Source organism: Nicotiana attenuata, unplaced genomic scaffold (assembly GCF_001879085.1).
Source record: "Nicotiana attenuata strain UT unplaced genomic scaffold, NIATTr2, whole genome shotgun sequence".
Classification (NCBI taxonomy): domain Eukaryota; kingdom Viridiplantae; phylum Streptophyta; class Magnoliopsida; order Solanales; family Solanaceae; genus Nicotiana; species Nicotiana attenuata.
The window spans coordinates 130,003-150,181 of NW_017671532.1; the positions used below are offsets into that span (position 1 = coordinate 130,003).

Sequence of the window (20,179 nt, forward strand, 5' to 3'; positions counted from 1 at the left end):
AAATAGAATGCGATTTAAGGAGAGATGTCTCTAATTACTGTATCTAAAATTACCAGAGGGAAAAAAAAAAAGATAAAGTAACAGAGGGGACTTTTGGGTAATGGGGACGGGCGAGGAGTTAATGACGGTTAAATTCAACGGCCCTACGCGCCCTGGGAAGATTGGTGTGGGACCCCCTTGCAAATGGCAATAAGACCCAATAACGGTCCGTTCATCACTTGCGGGACCCATCTCTATGAAAAGATCAAATAGCGTAGATTCTTGACAGTGGCAAGTTGAAATCAGTGAACTGAACCTTAGCCGCAAACACAAATTAACACATAATTATATTTTTATGTTCTCTAATTCTTTACTAATCAATTAATATTGATGGCATATAGTCGTGGGGCTCCCTTCATCGCTGAAACAAAAGGGAAAACCAAGAGATCGGCTCATTTAAACCCAATTCAGCTGCTTCCAAGTTACAAACCGCAGATTTTGCAAAATTTGGTGCCGTCATGCTCATTATGAGAGGGAGTATCAAATTGTTTGAAATTTAAAAGAAAAGAAAAACAAGTGAGATACATTAACTAATACTAGTAATAGGTGTTGACAGAAAAAAAAAAAGAAAAAAAACTGTCGTAGTGCAATCCAAATGGGGAAGATGGTTGTTGCGAAGCTTGAAATTTTACTTAAGAGCTGTCAAAATATTTAAAGATAAAAATACAGAAACAAAATTAGAGGAGTTAACATATAATATATATGCATATAATAAAACTTTTGACTAAGCTAAATATTGTAATTTTTCAACGAAGGAGTATATGAGTTGGCTCGCCATTGGTTGTTGGTTGATACTCTCTTCTGTTCGCTATATTAGTTATTACGGAAAAGGCCTAAAAATATCACTCAACTTACAGAAATGGCCTATCGATGCCATCCGTATTAGAGATAATGCTATTACTTGAAGGATTGGGCCACCTTTGTATTTATTTGTACTGGGCTAAGCCCAATTGTTGGTTTCTTAATAAGTTGGTCGGGCAGTGGCCCAAGTAGTTTAGTGGATTACCAATTTTACCCTTGTATATATATAGCTTTTAGAATACAGATGTAAGTAACAATGAATAAATTTCTAAAAGAGAATGAACATATGCTTCTCGATTCCTCTCTCACTTTCTCTTAAACCCTAGTTATTTTTCTTCAAATCTTTCGATATACAGATGTTTACATGGTATCGCAGTCAATCCTGATGAATTTCGTCATTCTCTATCGATCGATATTACCCTCCAGCCGTTTTGGTGGAGTTTTTCATGTGCATCGATTTCTCGGTTTTGCCGTCGTTCGAGCTTTTTACCGGTGAAGCTTGTTTTTCTTTGGATTTTTCGCTAATCTTCCTAGTATTCCAGCGATGAACGGTTATTTTTTTTTTGGATCTTTCATCATCTACTGGTTCGAGAGTTTTCGTGTTTTTTAAATCTTCTTCAGAGCTAGGGCTTCTGTCAAAAGGACGTATCTTCCGGTTGTGAAGAATTTGGGTAACATCGATTTTCTTTCCTGCTCGTCTTCATCTTCATTGCATATATTGAACTGAGGTAGTGTTATACAATCTCTATTTTGGTTGTTTGAATTGTATTGGTATTAATTCACAAAAATGGGTGATACTACTAGTAATGAGTTTGAATTTACTCCTCGTGCTTCAAGTCCTCTATTCCTTCATCCTAGTGATGTCCCTAGTACATCATTGATTGGTGTTCCTTTCTCCGGTACTGGATTTGGAGGTTGGAAAAGGAGCATTATCGTGTCTCTTTCAGCTAGAAATAAGATAGCTTTTATCGATGGAACTCTCCCTAGGCCTCCTATTAATTCACCCGAGTGTAAACAGTGGGATAGGGCGAACAACATGATAATTTCCTGGTTGACAAGCTCAGTGTCCCCTGAAATTGCAGAAAGTGTTCAATATTCGGAGACTGCTGAGAGTATTTAGGCAATTAAATACTAGGTATGGAACAGTTAATGGAACTAAGAAATTCGAAATCAAGAGGGAGTTGGCTTTTACATGTCAAGGGGCTCTTGATATTGCATCTTATTTTAACAAGTTGAAGAAGCTTTGGGATGAACTGATAGTCATGTCTTCCAATCATGCAAAAAATTGTAATTGTGCTGCTAATCCTGGTCTGGAGCAGGAAGAAGAAGAGAATAGGGTGCATCAATTTTTAATGGGGTTGAACGAGACATATGTTAATGTTAGAAGTAACATTCTGCTCATGAACCTACTGCCTTCACTTGACAATGTTTATAACATTCTTTTACAAGATGAAAAACAAAGACAAGTCATTCCTACACTCATTTAATTATGATATGGCTTCTTTCCATGCAAGTGCCAACAATAAACCTCCTTCTCAACCAAATCTTAACAAACAATACAATCAGAGAGTTAGTTTTGATCACTCCAATCAAAGGATAAATCTTGGGCAGTATAAGGGATCTTTATTCTGGAAGTACTGCAAAAAGAATAACCATACCATTGAGACATGTTATAGGCTGCATGGTTTTCCACAAAACTTTAAATTCACAAAAGGCCGGAAGTATGATACTGCTGCCAACATTGAATCTTCTGCTTCTGGAGTTCCTGATGCCCCTACTACTTCTGGATCTGTTGGTCAAGAATCTATGATACCTGGACTGACAAAAAAATAGTGCAGTCAACTGTTGATGCTTCTGCAAAGTTCAACTTTGGACTCTGACTCTCAGACAAATCTTATGGGATCTGCAAACTTTGCTGGTAACATTTCTACTCAACATTTGCCTGATTGTGATAGCTTTGCTGCTTGCATGTTGTCCAGTGCTGTTAGGAGTGTTTGGATAGTAGATTCAGGAGCAACTGACCATATGACATCTAGTAAAGATTTCCTTTTTGACATTAAACCACTTCCTGTACCCTATTTAGTTTCATTGCCAAATGGTTACAAAGTGAAAGTAACATGCACTGGTTCACTTACTTTGTCTCCTTCCTTTGTTTTGCATCATGTGCTCTATATTCCATCATTTCAATACAATCTCATATATGTTTATAGGTTGATTCAACAGTTTCACAGTTTTGTCCTTTTCACATCTTTTTCCTGTTATATACAGGACCTTTCCAGGAAGAATCTTCTGGAACTTGGTAGAGTGCACCATGGTCTTTACAAGCTTCTTCCATTTACCACTTCTAGCTCTTCTACTTCTAGTCATTCTACTGTTCTTCCTAAACTGAATTGTATCTCTATTTCAGATTTAGCTGCTAATGTACTCTCCATGCATTCATCCCCTGCCTCTTCCTTAAATGATACTATATCAGTTGTAAATAATTCACCTTTGAATAATAATGTCCCTATTGTGTCTGACAGTACTACTTCTACTCTTCCTTGTGTAAAGTCTGATGTTTCTTGTATGAATTCTGTGAATGCTGTAACCAGTTCTAATATTCTTTGGCATTATAGATTGGGTCACATCCCATTTGCTAAAATGAAGGCCATTCCTGCTATTTCTTCTAATATTTCCTTTAAACAATCTTTCATTTATCCAATTTATCCTCTAGCTAGACAATCTAGATTGCCTTTTTCAAATAGTACCTCTAGTTCCACTTCCTTATTTCAACTAATTCATATTGATATTTGGGAACCATATCATACACAAACATATACTGGTGCAAAATACTTTTTAACAATTGTGGATGATTATAGTAGAGCCACTTGGACTCATTTAATGCACGCCAAAAGTAGTGCTTTTCCTCTTCTCAAGGCTTTCATTGCAATGGTCCAAACACAATTCAACCTCCATGTTAAAACTACTTGAAGTGACAATGCCCTAGAGCTTGGTTCTTCCCATTCCATGTCTCAATTTTTTCCTGATAATGGGATTTTACACCAAACAAGTTGCCCCCACATACCTCAACAAAATGGTGTGGTTGAGTGCAAACACAAACATCTTTTAGAAACTTCAAGAGCTCTTTTATTTTAGTCAAAACTTCCTACCAAATTCTAAGGGGATTGCGTATTAACTGCCACTTATCTTATAAATAGATTTCCCTCAACTGTAATATCAAAAAAAACTCCTTTTGAACTTTTATATGGTGTTGTACCATCCTATAACCATTTGAAACCTTTTGGCTGCCTTTGCTATGCTTTAGTTCCCAAGTGTCAAAGGGACAAATTTCAGCCAAGGGACGTCCCTTGTGTGTTCATTGGTTACCCTTTTGGGAAGAAAGGGTATAAGTTTTACAATTTACAAACTAAGTCTGTCCTTATTTCCAGAGATGTCCATTTTCGTGAAGTTGTTTTTCCATTTCATCTCTCAGACTCTCCTTATTCTATACCTTCTCCTTTACCTCCTTCTCCATCTCCTATCATTTCCGACCCTTCTGGTCCTTCAACTGTTCATGTTTCTCTTCCTCCTTCCTTCACCCCTTATTCACCTATTTTTCCCATTTCCACCCCTGCTTCACCTCCTTCCACTTTTTCTTTTTCTCCCCAATCTGATTCATCTCTAGCTCACTCCTCTCCTTCACCTATTTCTTCCAGTCCTGCTGCTCCTAGGAAATCAACCAGAACCCACAGTCTTCCTTCTCATCTTCAGGATTATGTAGTATCCCTTCCTCCCTCTTTCTGCACCTCTACTACCACCACTACTGATGCACCAACTGCTGTAGTTGAGCCTCATTCTTACCATCAGGCTGCTATAAGTCCTGCTTGGCAAGAGGCCATGAAAAAAGAGTTTGAGGCTTTGGAGGCTAATCACACATGGGACATTGTTGACTTGCCTCAAGGTAAGAAACCAATTGGGTGCAAATGAGTTTACAAAATCAAGTATAAGGATGATGGTTCTGTTGAGAGGTATAAAGCGAGGCTAGTAGCTAGAGGTGACACTCAAGTATAGGGTGTAGACTTTGCTAAAACATTTTCACCTGTTGTAAAAATGTGTACTGTTAGATGCCTCATTGCTTTTGCTGTCAAACATAATTGGTCATTGTTTCAATTGGATGTGAACAAGGCATTTTTGCATGGGGACTTAGATGAGGAAGTCTACAAAGAAATCCTTGTATGGTTTGAGACAAGCTTCTCGGCAATGGTATGCAAAGCCATCTCAGTCTCTTTGTTCTAGAGGGTACACTCATTCTTTGAATGACTATTCATTATTTTTCAAAAGAACTGCTGCTTCCTCTGTTTTCATTGTTGTCTATGCGAATGATATCATCCTCACTGGAAATGATATAGCTGAAATTACTGCCTTAAAGAGTTTTCTGGATGCTGAATTTAAGATCAAGGATTTGGGCCACCTTAACTATTTTCTTGGCATTGAGGGGCTTTATCATTCATCATGGGTTCTTCTACACCAAAGAAGATTTATCTCTGACCTATTGACTGAGTTTAAGTGTTCAGATGTCTCTCCTGTTGTGTGTCCTCTTGCTTTGTCCACCAAGTTACATTCTGAGGCTGGGGATGTCTTGCCTAGGCCTGATACTTATCGGAGCTTTATTGGTAAACTCAATTTTCTCACTCATACTAGGCTCGATTTATTTTTTGCTGTGCAACATCTTAGTCAATTTCTTAAGACCCCTCGAGTTCCTCATATGGAAGCTGCATTATATGTTTTAAGGTACTTAAAGGGTACTCCTGATATTGGTGTTTTTTTGAACAATTCTTCTAATCTTTCTCTCCATGGCTACTGTGATAGTGATTTGGCAGCATGCCCTGATACTCGCAAGTATGTTACTGGTCTCTGTGTTTCTTTTGGAGGTAGTTTAATAAGCTGGAAGTCTAAGAAACAGCAGGTGGTGTCTCTCTCTTCCGCTGAAGCAGAATACAAGGCCCTAAGTAAATTTGGGGCTGAATTGTCTTGGTTGGCTCGTTTGTTTTCTGATCTAGGTATGCCTCTATCAGCACCTATACCTGTTATTTGTGACAGTATGGCTGCGATTCATATTGCTAAGAATCCGGTATTTCACGAGCGCACCAAACACATTGAGCTCGATGGCCATTTCATTCGCACTAAGTTGGCTGATGGTTTAATATCTTTAAGTCACATTCATACTGCTTCCCAGCCAGCTGATGTATTCACTAAGTCTCTTGCAGGTGCTTCTCAACATTTTTTGCTTGGCAAGTTGGGCGTGTGCATACCCTCCAACTTGAGGGGGGGGGGGGTATTAGAGATAGTGCTATTACTTGAAGGATTGGGCCACCTTTGTATTTATTTGTACTGGGCTAAGCCCAATTGTTGGTTTCTTAATAAGTTGGTCGGGCAGTGGCCCAAGTAGTTTAGTGGATTACCAATTTTACCCTTGTATATATCTAGCTTTTAGAATACAGATGTAAGTAACAATGAATAAATTTCTGAAAGAGAATGAACAGATGCTTCTCGATTCCTCTCTCACTTTCTCTTAAACCCTAGTTATTTTTCTTCAAATCTTTCGATCTACAGATGTTTACAATCCGTTAAAAGCTCGCACTTTCCATGCCACTACGTTAAACATTTGGCCCATCTATGCCATTATTTGACTAACGGCTGAATTTTTTCTTTTTTAAATATTTATAATTAGTGAATAGACCCACATTTTCACGTGTCTTTTTATTATTGGTCCGACTTTACCCTTGTCCTACATCAGTTTTAACCTTGATTAGGTGTATTTACTCAAACCCAACCCGGTAAAAACATACCCAAATTATTAACCCAAGGGATACAATGCTGCGAAATAAAAGCAAAATAAGCATTATCTGGGTCATCGAGCAGCGCGTGAGCAAGAAGGCGGCGCGTGGCGGAAATGAGCGTCGGCGATAAGCGTTGAGTTCTCTTCGAATGTATAAATCTATCAGTAAAAACAACGGTTGGAGGTGTGATTTTCACTGTAAGGTCAGCGTGTATGTAGATATTATACAGATGCGGATCGAAAGCATTGAAGAATTTGTGCCATAAGGATTCGAAGTGTAAATCGGAGTTTGTTAGGAACAAAAAGGCGATTTTGGGGCGGCGGATGGAGGCGGAACCTAGACGGAATTTGTTGGAGGGACGTTTATGAGAGGGCTTTCTAAGGAAAGTGGAATCGGCGGCGATGGCTTTGTGAAAAAGGAAAAGATCGCCGAGTAACCAATATGGGTTAGGTTGGGTTAATAACAGAGTTGAGTTAATAATTTGGGTTAGGTTGGGTTAAGAATTTGAATATGTTTTAACAGGTTGGGTTTGGGTAAATGCACCTAACCAAGGTTAAAACTAATGTAGGGCAGGGGTAAAGTCGGATCAATAATGAACAGACACGTGGAAATGTAGGTCTATTCACTAATTATAAATATTTTTAAAAAAAGATTCAGCCGTTAGTCAAATAATCGCATAGATGGGCCAAATGTTTAACGGTAGTGGCATGGAAAGAGCGGGCTTTTAATGGATGGCATCGATAGGCTATTTATGTAAGTTGGGTACATTTTTAGGGCTTTTCCGTAGCCATTATGATAAATCGAAAACGTTTTCAAAATATTGAAGTTTTCAAAAATTAAGAAGTTATTTAGTAGTAATACTTTTTCCCCTAAAAGTTCTAATTATTTCAATTGATGAATTATCAACTAAATGAGATATTTAAGGAAAAGATAAAAATGTAGTTTACATTCTATTTGGATCATTGTTCCCCGTCGTTTTATAATGTATTGTATTGTATTTTACCGTATCGTTTTATGAATATAATGTTTGGATAGATTGTATCGTTTGTTATTGTTAAATAATATTTTGTTGTTTGGTTTGGATGTATCATACTGTACTATAACTTATAAGTTTTCTAAAATACCCCCAATTGTTTAATATTAAATTTATCAGAAATTATGTATAGAAATAATTTTAAAAACAAAACAGAAGAGGGCAAAACACCTTAAGAAAGCAGAACAAAGGAGCGAGACAGAAGAAGGCAAAACAAAGGAGCACAACTAATTATAATTGAGTTAAAAGCAAATTAGGAGAAAAAATAAAACAGAAGGCGGCAAAACACCTTTAACATTGGTCTGGAAACAAAGTAGGTTATATGTTGGAGATCTTGAGTTAAAATAAAAAAAATATAAAAAAATAAAGGGTAAAATAGATTTGTGGAGTAATAAGTTAGGACATAATTGGAAAGAAAAATAGGAAATAATTCCACCACACCAAATCGGTTGTTTCAAAAAAGGAGACTTTTCATTATTCCGGAACAATGGATTTAACAATACAATGCAACTAAAACAATCATAACAAACATTATTTTAGGAAAACAATACAATACGATACAAACCATCCATAAGCTGTTAGACAAATAATCTAACGATTATATTATTAAATAAAAAGCTCACTTCAAAATGTGCGAAAACCTGACAATATAGAATAGAATATTAATATCCAATAAATTACTCAAAAGCTTTTCGCGGTAGCAGGAAAAATTCAACTTCAAAAGATGAAGTAAATTTAAGAAAAGATGTGTCCGCCTTGCAAATTATGCATACAATCCAAAAAGAAAACGGCAAAGTAGTAATCAAGTTGCTTACCCTAACTATAGGCAGTTTAATTGTAGGGGTTATCTACTAAAAGCTGTAATTATTTTTTTAATAAAAAAATTATCAAAGACGACCACATGCGATTCTGATTCCTCCTGCAAGTATGGGTTAATTTTTGGGTACGATGCAAAGGAAAGAAGACTGGCTATTAACACACAAGAGTTGCGTCACATTTTCCAAGGAATAATCAATAGAAACCATTCAATGGAAAGTTTTACCATTATTCATTAAGCATTTGCTATGATACACTGTTACAGTCAATATTCCATTAAGCTCTCTTTAAATTGACGGTGCAAGCTCATCAGCTATGCCGCATCTTAATACGGTGCGAGTTTGCATGATGTTAAAGTTAATAATAGAAAATTATATTACTGTAAGAAACTTAAAAATCAATAAAACGACACAAGTTATAGAATAGAAAAAGCATTACGGGTGTGTTTGGTACGAAGGAAAACATTTTCCGAAAAATATTTTTCAATTTTTCCATGTTTGGTTGGCTTAAATGTTTTGGAAAACATTTTCTTTATGAACTCATTTTCCTCCAATTGGAGGAAAATATTCCTTATCAAGAGAAGGGAAAACATTTTCCGTTATACCAAACACACCCTGCGTATACTATGCTTTTCTTGAGCTCGATGGTCTATTAGAAACAACCTTTCTACTTTCACAAAGTAGAGGAAAGGTCTGCGTACACCCTACTCAACCCTCCTAGAACCTGCTTGTGGGATTACACTGGGTGTAATCCTGCAAGCGGGTAGTTTTTTCTTAGAGATTTTTTTCTTTCCTATACCATATATGAAATCTTATTATAAAAAATGTGCATAGTTTCTAATTTACCTGCCCTGTCCACATTTTTTCTACATTTATTATACCAATCATTAAATACTGATTAATAGTAGCTGAATCTTCCTAATTTGTCGAGCTAAAATTGAGGAACAGAATATTCTAAAAAGATTTGGCGTAAATCAGATCAAATCATATTCTTCCAGATATTCCTATTTAGGCGTGCTACAATTATGAAAGTAAATATTCTTCCAGATATTTTCCACAATTGATAGCCATTAAAAAGCTTGAAAGCTTTGAATTCAAATTTGGGTTTTCAAAAATCATTATTTGTTTGGATTGGGTGTTGTTGAAAATAATCGGGAATATGGTTTGGAGTTTATATCTCAATTTTGAGGGGCTTTGGTGAAGATTAGACTTGGTTTTGACTGAAATTAAGATTGAAACTCGAAGAAGAAGAAGACATATTGCAGAAATTGTAGATAAATTGTAGATTATTTGTATTCTGATTGTAGGTGCTTTGTTTTCTGTTTTCACAAATAAAAAACGGCTAAAACTTCTATAAATCTTCTGCATAAAACGCAATTATGTCGAAAATGCCAATTATGCTACAATTGAAATGGGAATTGGGATATTAAAATTCAATGTATCCAGTTTGTAGATATTTTGTAGATAAATTGTAGATTATTTGTATTCTGATTGTAGATGCATTGTTTTCTGTTTTCACAAATCCAAAACGACTAAAACTTCTACAAAATCTTCTGCAAAAAACAGTCTACAATTTATCTACTTTTTGTTCTACAATTTATCTACAATTTCTGCAATATGTCTTCTTCTTCTTCTTCTTCGAGTTTCAATCTGAATTTCGGTCAAAACCAAGTCTAATCTTCACCAAAACCCCTCAAAATTGAGATATAAACTCCAAAACATATTCCCAATTATTTTCAACAACACCCAATCAAAATAACTAATAATTTTTGAAAATCCAAATTTGAATTCAAAGCTTCAAAGCTTTTTAATGGCTGTCAACGGTGGAATTGCTGCTCTCTTGTCTCTTTGAAGGTTTGTTCTTCTTCGTTGAAAAAATTTGAAGCTGAAGGTAAATGTGTGTATGAACTTTGAAGATTTGACTTCAATTTTGATGAACTTTGTTGTTCTTCATTGATGAACTTCAACTGGAGTAAAATGGAGAACCAACTTTGTTGAAGGGTTTCTTCAATTTTCTGTGAATTTAGAGGGAGCATTTAATTTCAGAAGATGGAAAATGGTAAAAAGAACGTGGGTATGGGTAAAACGTGGGCGGAACTGAGGGGTTAGGAGAGAGAAACGTGCAGATTCCTTTAATTAAGGAGTAAAAAATATATAATTAATTATACCCTTAATTAATTATGGTATAGAATTGGTAATTTGGTATACTAAGTGTAATTAAGTCAAACCTTAAACATTGAGGGTAATAAGATTTCAAATGTGGCATAGGAATGTAAAAATCTCTTTTTCTTATGACTAGAAAAACTAATAGATTATCCTAATAAGCGGGCTAATTTAGATCGTTTGCTACATTGGGCTTTCCAATATTAGCCCCTAACGTCTGTGGAAACATTCAGTAAAGAAAGGAGAAATTCAAAAATAGCCAGATTTACAAGTGGTCGTTCAAAAATAGCACAGTTTCAAAAGTAATCGAAATTTAGCCACTTTTCATGTAAAGATAAATCTGAACGAAAACACTGTTCCAAACCCGAAAAATACGCAAGTATATTATGCTGGAGTTCCAACATAAGTATACTTGAACTCCAGCATAATATGATGTAGTTCCAACATAAGTATACTTGAACTCCAGCATAATATGATGTAGTTCCAGCATAATATACTGGAGTTCCAGCAAAGTATACCGGTCCAATATAATATGCTGGAAGTTCATACACAAGTACTCGAATCCCAGTATATTATGCTGGAACTTTCCGTGTGTTGGAGTTCCAGCATAATATGCTGGAAGTTCATACAGAGGTGCACCGAACTCCAGTATATTATGATGTACCGGTCTCTGTTGCAGCAAAATAGTGACTATTTTTCATTGACTTGGTAAACGCTGGCTATTTTTGAATGACTAGCCCGAAAGCTGGCTAGACCGTGCTATTTTTACTAAAAGAATGAAATACTAACGAGTGTAAGAGTTTCAGCTTCAGCTCTCCTCCAGTATTTGAATCTAGAGAAACTATCATAAGGCAGAACAAAGTTCTGCTTAAGCAACAATAACTGCTCAACCAGAACAACCCAAGTTTTTCTTAATCTTCTGATCCTTTTAGTTATTCATGTAAAAGTCATGATCAGGGTAATCTTTACTCTTTCAAACTCTTCTGATTCTTTAACCATTTAGAGTCTATCCAGTTGAGACTTTCAAACATTCAGATGCTCAACAGGTAGTATTCTTCTATCACCCGGTAATATAAATCAGTCCACTTAATAGCTTAACGCCACTCACAGCAGACCTTGTACACATATTCATCTCTTCCCATACAAGCTAAGTAAATTTTGAACTCTGATAAGTAGGGTATCCCATCATATTAGAGTAAATTCGTCCTGAGTTTGGAGCTAGGTGTTTATTTGGGGGAAAAGGTCTGCTACAATTTACACTTCGCAGAAATAATACGAGGGATCGAGGATCTAACTTGTCAGCCGGCTCCACACTGAGGAGCAAAACTTGGTTAAAATAAAATCAACAGGAAAAGCTGTCACATAGGAGTAGAAAGCTGAAAGGTAATTAGGGGTGTTTAACGAGAACACAAAGGTTCTTCTCATTTCCTCAAGACAGTGAATAGATAGACTATCACCATGGAGGAAGAGAAGTCGTTTAACATTTTCCAACTGGGAATTTTATGGGAGTAGATTTGCGAGATTGGTGCTTCATTTAATGTTTGGCATTAGGACAGATTTTAGCTGGCCGTTTGTCCTGCTAAGTTTCAAAACATAGCTGAAAGAAACCTGATCAGTTCTATTAACTAAAACTATACATGATATCTAACTCACTATCCCACATTCTAACTTTCCACTAACCCACTAGCAATTCAACTGCTCTGTTGAAAATCCAAATTGCACGTTTAAATGATCATAAATACTAGACTAACTAATATTCCCCACATAATCATTTATTACCAGAAAAGGTCATAATCAATATGTCCCAGAGAGACACACGGACAGATCAGACACAGCCTAAAGTACAATGTTGCAGAGTCCTCCATGGACTCAAGATGTGATGTGCTTGAACTCTAAACCCTATTCCCTCATTCCTTGTTCTCTGAAAACAGAACTATTGGCTCCATAATATCAACAGCCAAAGATCATGAAGAATTCTTTCACTAAAGAACATCATTCAAGTCTACATTAGTCCTTGAAACACAATCCTTTTCATATGATATTCAGAAGTAAATTAAAGTAAAACCAACCTAATAAGCTATAAGAAAAAAGAAGAGATTATTAGGATGAACTGTCTTTTGTTACTCAAGATCCCTACAGCATGACTAGAGAGCTATGGCAAAGATTCAACAATAAAAAGAACGTACATGAAACCACAAGTTGAAGTCCGCCATGGCTAGAGAACTATGGCAAAGATTCAACAATAAAAAGAACGTACATGAAACCACAAGTTGGGGTCTCAGCTCAGTTGCACAACTAAATGTAAATAACACAAACAAAGGCCATAACAATAAAAAAAGATAACAATGGCCTAAATCTCAACCAAACATCCGGACCAGGGGTCATGTAACTCCCACTGTTTCAACTACAAATGTACAATGCACCATATGACCGTATTTAAAAAGTCTAAAGGGGGACAATGTTTATGTATCAAGTGTTCCACCGGAAACTACTCGGTCAACCAACTACTACTCAATCTCAAGCTAGTTAAGATTAAATGTTATTTCAAAACAAATATTCGCAAAAGCTTATCCAGCTACTCTTCAGAATTTGATTCCCAAACTTGCACTTCAATTGACACCTATAATGTCACCAACAAAATAAATTAAAATAGAATCATAAGAAAAAGGGACACTTTAAATTTCCCTAGGTAAGTTCTCAGAATTCCCAAAGGCCTCAAAGGGTTCCCTTCCCAACCAATTGCCTCGTGCTCTACCTACTACCCCATATCGCCCAAATCTTAGCACACCGGCCGCCTTGCCAATAAGTCGTTCTCAGCTATGCTATTTCCATATTACCTCATCTTTCTATTTCAATCCCTTAATACTTTTTATTTGTTCAACAATTCAATTTTTCCCAAAAGTAAAATGGCAATGACATGAAAATTTTCTAAATTCCAATAAGAACTTGCGTGCACTTAAAGTTGGAGTAGCTAACGACAATAACTAAAGTGTCTGAATAGTGCAAATTATGACTAGGTAGAGGGGTGTTGAATAGGTGAAATGTGTCGGTGTAAAAGAGATTGGAACTGCAAAGGAAGGGGAGACAGAGAGGTGTTTGGGAATAGAGTCTACTGCAAAGGAAGGGGAGACAGACTTGTGGGTTGTTGCATCTTCTTTTTTAAAAGGAGTAAAGGAAAACTAATTTTTGCAAAACAATCCGAATTCCTGCTTAAATAGAAGTGCTAAGCTTAGGGAAGTTTTGCTAGATTAATTGTTTCAAGACAAGACTCTTTTTATAAAAGGAAAAGATCAAGAGCACCTTTTTTGCTAGATGCCGATGATGCTAATTTGGAAATTATTTTTACAAAATCTTAGAAGAGATAGTTTGGGAATACTTCTTTAGGAGAGAACTAGAAATTCTTTAATTACCTACTATTAACCTACTATTGTATGTATCTCGGCATATTCCAACAAACAGGTATAGTTCAAACAAAGTTTAAACAGAAAGCATTAGCTTGAATATTTTGCTGAGAGGACCATCAATGGAGCATATTCCCAACAAACAAATACAAAACAGAATTATAAACACAAGCAGAAATCACAACGATTAATAGACTGCATATCATAGGACATGCTTACTATCAAGCTCACAACTGAAACAACAGACGTTTATCAGCTTCATGCATTATGTGGGTTCTCAAGTTTTCCGCGCGCGTATGTGTGTATTGTATATAGTGTATTAAAATTGCACAACAGATACATATACATAATTATGATGAGCATAACAGATTTGCTTAAAGTGCAAAAACTGAACATCCAGCATTTTATATACTTGTTTATCAACTACTAACCAAAAGTATGCATCCGAGAAACATAATTCCAAAAGAACATCCAGCCATATAGCTAACAAAATAACAACTGGAAAAAAACATGTCCAATGCTAACAAAAATGGAATATTACGAGGACTGATAACAAAAGGGGGAAGATCATGTACATGATCAGTTGACGGATTGGCTAGTGCATTCCCTAGCAAAGTGACCCGCCTCTCCACAGTTGTAACACTTGCTTCCTCGTCCACTACCACCACCACCACCATATCTCCCATAACTACCACCACTAACCCCACCCTCACGGGGACAGTCTCTTGCCATGTGTCCTTGTGCACCGCATGTGTAACAAGCCCCATTACCTCCTCCACCACCACCACCACCACCAAGACGTCCACTACTCGGGCAGTCTCGAGCCATGTGGCCATACCCGCCACAAGTGTAACAACCATCATTACCACTCCTCCGATAACCATCACCACCACCACTGGCACGGTCACAATCCCGCGCTAAATGCCCACTCGCACCACAGTTATAACACCCGCCGCCTCTGCCACCACCACCACCGCCGCCTCCACTGCTACGATCACAATCCCTAGCTAAATGTCCCGTCTTTCCACAGGTATAACACTCACCACCGCCACTACGATATCCACCGTCACCACCGCCGTTCCTGCGATAACCGTTACCGCCATAGCCGTAACCACCACGGGTATTGTTACGGCCACTATCGAGAGGAGCACCATCAGGACCAGTGACATCATTAGCCTGATACTTATCACCCTTCACAATCATTGTGAACTCCACTTTCTGGCCTTCGTAGAGAGAACGGTAGCCGTCGGATTTGATCTCAGATTGATGAACGAATAGATCCTCGGATCCATCATCAGGCTTGATGAATCCGTAGCCTTTTTGGTTGTTGAACTTGGACACCACACCTGTCATTCTCGACGTCTCCACCGCCATTGTTAACCGATGGCAAACCCTTGAAAAAGCTCAAATTCCGCCGAGAGATTCTTATAGCTAAAGGGGAAACCCTAAATAGAGTTTCGGCGCCTTAAAGCGTTTTAAAGGGGGGACGTTAGGGCTTTTCGGTTCCTGATTTTTGTTGGGTTTGGTTGTAAATTTGTTGCATATTTATCCAATCCAATAAATATGGTAAGACCAAGAGTTTACGTTGTAAAATTTGATTTCTAGAATTTATTTATCTTGTATTTTGAATTTCTTTCTTAGAGAAATTATATGTGTCTACTACCACTTATTACATTTTTTTTATTTTTAAACAAGACGCCCCAGAAGAAAAGTAAAATAGATAAGATACGTCTTCGAGTTCATTTAAAACAAATTTAAAGCTAATATAGTTGTAGTGTCGATTATCATTATGAATCTAATAACTTTTGTTTATGTGTATCCTAACAGGTTTGAAAGATTTAAACTCAGTATCAATCTACTTTGGCTGGCTAATAACAGGAAAACATTAATGTTTTTGGTCATAATATATAGAGAATAGAAATCATAGCTCACTAAGTTAAATTTCTTTCCTCAAACTGTTAAAGCCTCTGACTAATCTTATGGGATTTGGTTTTTGTTCTAAGTATCTGCTGTTTTCTCCTTTAATTTCTTGTCAAAACACAACCAAGAGTCTTGCCTTTCTCTATCTTTTTTTCTTTTGGGTTAGTGCGTGTCTATATTACGAAATGTTCGTGTATAACGATTAAGATTAGAAAAAATAAAAAAAATTAAATGAAAACACACAAAGGAATAAGTCAATTGAATATGCATCATATGCTTATCCCGTGTATTCAGAAAGCAGATACAAGTAGAGATAAAGAGACTGCGATTGAGATTGATTCAGCTATATGTTATTGATCCATGCCCCTCAAAATACAACTTTTAGAGGGCCAATGCCAATACACTGATTCATTTAAAGTTGAAATTTCAGAAAAGAGAAAATCCAAAAAAAAATATAAAAATAAATTTCAAAAGAAAAATTTACCTATCTACAATGCAGGGGAGAGAAGCATAAAGTTGGCTCATATTTGTACAAAGGAAAGTAAAAAATATTTAGTAGACTTCCACATTCCATTGCTCTGCCTTCTTCAATTGCTTCTTGTAGTCCGCCCATACAATACCTTTAATAGCACAGCAAAATGTAAGCCTCAGATCGATATTTATAGTGAATAAAAATGATTAAGGATTTTAATATTTTATCAGAGTGTGTGGGAAAAAAATGACGACATAGTTTGGACATATGTTTACCATCTCTAGCAGCAAGTGAAGTCATAATGTCATCAATTCCGGACTCCATGCCCTTGAGTCCACACATGTAGACGAAGGTGTTGTCTTTCTGTAGCAGACCCCATAGTTCTTCTGCATATTGTGCCATTCTGGTTTGTATGTACATCTTTTCGCCTTTTTCGTTTGTTTGCTCTCTGCTCACAGCAAAGTCCAGTCTAAAGTTTTCTGGGGCCTTCTCCTTCATTTTCTCGAATTCCTACAGTACAACATCAAGAAAATTTCCATAGTTGTAAATCTTAATCAACAAAGTGCACAGTGGAGAATCAAGGATTACTGAGTATGCTTGAACATTACCTCTTTGTAAAGTAGTGAGCTGCTGGTGGGAACACCCAAGAAAAGCCATGCCAAACCGTTGAACTGTACGATAGCAAATTCATATCATTCAATCGAGTAGTCAGAAGAGAGAATACCAATGAAATCAAGTCAAATACTACAATGATATTCTATCATTAGCCGTTTCTCTAGTTCAAAGCCTTGCAATAAACTGATGTTGGATATTTAAGTGTTTAAAGTCAGTCATCTTTGGCTCAAATAGCACTTAATAATTCACTATTTCGAAGATTCTACAACTCTAACTTTTGTGCTTAACTTGACTTCATTAGATAGAACACTTTGATGGTTCATAATATCGGACTCCAAACTCCTTGAGGCTTGAGTTTTAATTCATACAAGAAACAGTTGTTGCCTATGACCAGACACTTTCTTCTTTTAGTTCTTTTCTTTTTACTAGCATGTGCAGTGTGTTGAAGCCAAACAATAAAAAATGAAGAGAAACAATCAAACAAATGGTTATTTTGTGTACCTTGTAATCCTCATGTTTCTCAAAGAACATTTTCCACAAGAATGAACGGAAAGGAGCAATTCCAGTTCCAGTCGCAAGCTGATTGACAAATTCGAATTAGCAAAAAATGCATAGTCAACTAAAAGGCAGCAGAAATGACTTAGATGACAATAAACTAGCTAAAGAAAAACTCACCATAACAACGGTGGCATTTGGATCTTTTGGCATGAGCATTTCTTTCCCAACAGGTCCAGTAATCTTGACCTCAGCTCCAGGCTTCAAGTCACCTGAAATATGAAACATTTGAAGTTACACAAATAAGCAGGGCAAAACCTTATACTCCTACTCTACATTAGGAACAATCACTCTTAATCCAATCTGTACTGGATAGCTAAAATAAAACAGATAAACAGTGACATCGTCTAAGAAATTAGGGAGTCGTTGATTCTTACATAAGAAGTTTGAGCAAACTCCTTTAACTTCTTCCCCTTTGTCATTGGTGTAGATAAGCCTTTTGACACACAGAGAAACCTGTATGAAACCTCAAGTTCAGACACTTACATTTGTGTAATGTATGACCTATAGTTGGTAGAAATGATGATTGCCACTATTAATCACACTCTAGACATGTTTATTGATCTGTTAAGACTGAACTGTAATATAGAGGTAACTAATAAAGTTGTTGCCATGTGACCAGGAGGTCATGGGGTCAAGCAGTGGAAACAGCCTATTACAGGAGAAATGCAGGATAAGGCGGAAGCTTATTAGTGCACCGGGCTGCTCTTTATAGGAATTGAAAACTTACGGTTTTGGAGTCGCCGAAGTCACCAAGGGCACTGCTAGCAATGGAGTACAATCTGAGCTTGTGAGGCTTCCCGTTGGCATCAACACCATCGGCAATCACACCAATGGATTGTCCTTCTCTGTATGGGATCTCTCCTAATAAATCCAACAAAATTAATTCAGCTCCCAACAAACTTAATTAAGAAAAAAATAATATCAATGAGTTAGTATTAGATTAAGGCCATACCCTCAGTGCTAAAGACCATGTGCCAAGTTTCACCAGGAGCATCATCACCCGTGATCTTAGTGTTGAGTAGACATCTACCAACGTAAGGTTCCTTTGGCCTGAACTTGTTTACAACTACACCCTCATCCTGTTTCTTTGAAATCTTCTCAACTTTAGCAGGAGCCTCTGTGGTCACCTGGGCTCTGATTGAAACCACTCTACTACCAGCTGACACATTTCTGTAGTACAACGGCACCTGTCACAAACCAAGAATAAATCCATGGTCAATATATAAACAATTTCCAAGAAAAAGAATTACCTGAAAATAAGTCGAATTTTACCTTGTTGAAGTTGATCTTTTCTGGGGAGATGATGGTGGTTCTGGTGGGAAAAGAGGTGGACTTAGATGATGGAAGAGAAACTGCAGCACTTACTGCAGCAGCCATGTTTGAGATATTAAGAAATGGAATAAAAAATTAAGAGGAGGGAATTGATAATAAGGTAATGGTGAAGAAGGAAAAATAAAGAGAAGAGGAGTTGAGATCTTTTTAGAGGGGGTATCTAGTGGATTAAAGGATTGGGTGGAGGAGATTTGAAGGGTGGGAGATGTGAAGATAAGAGAAGTGTATGATTCTAGAGCCTCTAGCCTCATGTCTTTTCGCGATTGTGTTTTTAGTGTGTGATATGTGGCCAAAAACGACGTGATTGATATTTATTGGGCAGCCCGTACACTAAACTCATGCTATAAGCGGGATCCCGGGAAGGGGCTAGATCACAAGGGTCTATTATACATAATCTTACCACATATTTCTGCTAGAGACTGTTTTCAATAATAGAACCCGTGATTTCTGGTTACATGGCAAAAACTTTACCAGTTACACCAAAGATCCCTTGGCGATTGATGAGAGTTCCATGTACGAATGGACATATAAGCATGCTACTATAAGTCTACAACAGCCACCAGCTACGAAATCTGTATTCAAGAATATGGACTAATTGGTTTGCTTAGAAACACAAAGGAATTTAATTTTCATATATAAAATCTCATATTACATATACATCACTTGCTTTCCGATATAGTATCTTGCATAACTATCAAAATCTTGATATTATAAGTGATGTAGTGTTTTGTTTCCACTACATAAATTGGTGGAGTTTAATACTACTTACTACTGAATACTAAACAATGTATTACTTCAAAGTTATATGGAATATTATTTTATGAGAGATAGAATATCGAATAATAATATGTGTATTGACAATATGTGAATTAGAGTATTTAATGATAAAAATACTCTTAAATTGAGCAACACTATATAACAATTTCTGTATTTATATTTATTGCACAATAAGTCCTACAGTATTATTCACCACATAGCTAATTCCTGCAATTTAACTTCACGCATAACTTGACATAAAGCCAAAGGTGCGCCAAGGCTGTCAACTTGATGCCCAATTTGCAACGGATATTATGTTAGGATGAAGGAAGAGAAGTTGTAGTAGCATATAAGTGTGTACCTCACTACTAAAACCTGGCTAATTTCATCCAGAAAAACTGACCAAAATCGGTCGGAAATTGAGAAAAAGTCATCGATTTCCGACCGCTTTTAAT

At 36.7% G+C, this 20,179-nt stretch overlaps 3 protein-coding genes across 3 annotated transcripts; 1 reads left to right on the top strand and 2 right to left on the bottom strand.

Moving 5' to 3' along the window:
- Positions 1-5,026: 5,026 nt before the first annotated feature.
- LOC109208835 (uncharacterized mitochondrial protein AtMg00810-like) lies at positions 5,027-6,509 on the top strand. The gene is made up of 2 exons (XM_019371987.1): positions 5,027-6,086; positions 6,433-6,509. Exons 1-2 carry the CDS (start codon positions 5,027-5,029, stop codon positions 6,507-6,509), a joined length of 1,137 nt encoding a protein of 378 aa, XP_019227532.1.
- A 6,485-nt stretch (positions 6,510-12,994) lies between these two features.
- Positions 12,995-15,725, bottom strand: LOC109208830 (cold shock domain-containing protein 3-like). The gene is made up of 2 exons (XM_019371982.1): positions 14,647-15,725; positions 12,995-13,290 (listed from the first exon to the last, which is right to left on the bottom strand). The coding sequence occupies exon 1, from the start codon at positions 15,443-15,445 to the stop codon at positions 14,651-14,653; it is 795 nt and encodes a 264-aa protein (XP_019227527.1). The 5' UTR covers positions 15,446-15,725; the 3' UTR covers positions 12,995-13,290; positions 14,647-14,650.
- Positions 15,726-16,299: 574 nt separating this feature from the next.
- On the bottom strand, positions 16,300-19,206 carry LOC109208829 (ferredoxin--NADP reductase, leaf-type isozyme, chloroplastic). Its single transcript, XM_019371980.1, has 9 exons — positions 18,909-19,206; positions 18,589-18,823; positions 18,364-18,497; positions 18,011-18,089; positions 17,754-17,845; positions 17,580-17,657; positions 17,072-17,134; positions 16,739-16,973; positions 16,300-16,611 (listed from the first exon to the last, which is right to left on the bottom strand). The coding sequence occupies exons 1-9, from the start codon at positions 19,011-19,013 to the stop codon at positions 16,544-16,546; spliced, it is 1,089 nt and encodes a 362-aa protein (XP_019227525.1). The 5' UTR covers positions 19,014-19,206; the 3' UTR covers positions 16,300-16,543.
- Between the last annotated feature and the right edge of the window lie 973 nt (positions 19,207-20,179).

What these genes read in the sequence shown, in the direction of transcription:
- LOC109208835 (XM_019371987.1), top strand. Translation starts at nt 5,027, where the DNA reads ATGAGGAAGTCTACAAAGAAATCCTTGTATGGTTTGAGACAAGCTTCT. An exon ending in ATTCACTAAGTCTCTTGCAG is followed by an intron (nt 6,087 to 6,432) that starts GTGCTTCTCAAC and finishes TTCGATCTACAG; the next exon opens with ATGTTTACAATCCGTTAAAA.
- LOC109208830 (XM_019371982.1), bottom strand. Translation starts at nt 15,445, where the DNA reads ATGGCGGTGGAGACGTCGAGAATGACAGGTGTGGTGTCCAAGTTCAAC.
- LOC109208829 (XM_019371980.1), bottom strand. Translation starts at nt 19,013, where the DNA reads ATGGCTGCTGCAGTAAGTGCTGCAGTTTCTCTTCCATCATCTAAGTCC. An exon ending in ACTTCGGCGACTCCAAAACC is followed by an intron (nt 18,090 to 18,363) that starts GTAAGTTTTCAA and finishes GGTTTCATACAG; the next exon opens with GTTTCTCTGTGTGTCAAAAG. An exon ending in AGTTTGCTCAAACTTCTTAT is followed by an intron (nt 17,846 to 18,010) that starts GTAAGAATCAAC and finishes TTCATATTTCAG; the next exon opens with GTGACTTGAAGCCTGGAGCT.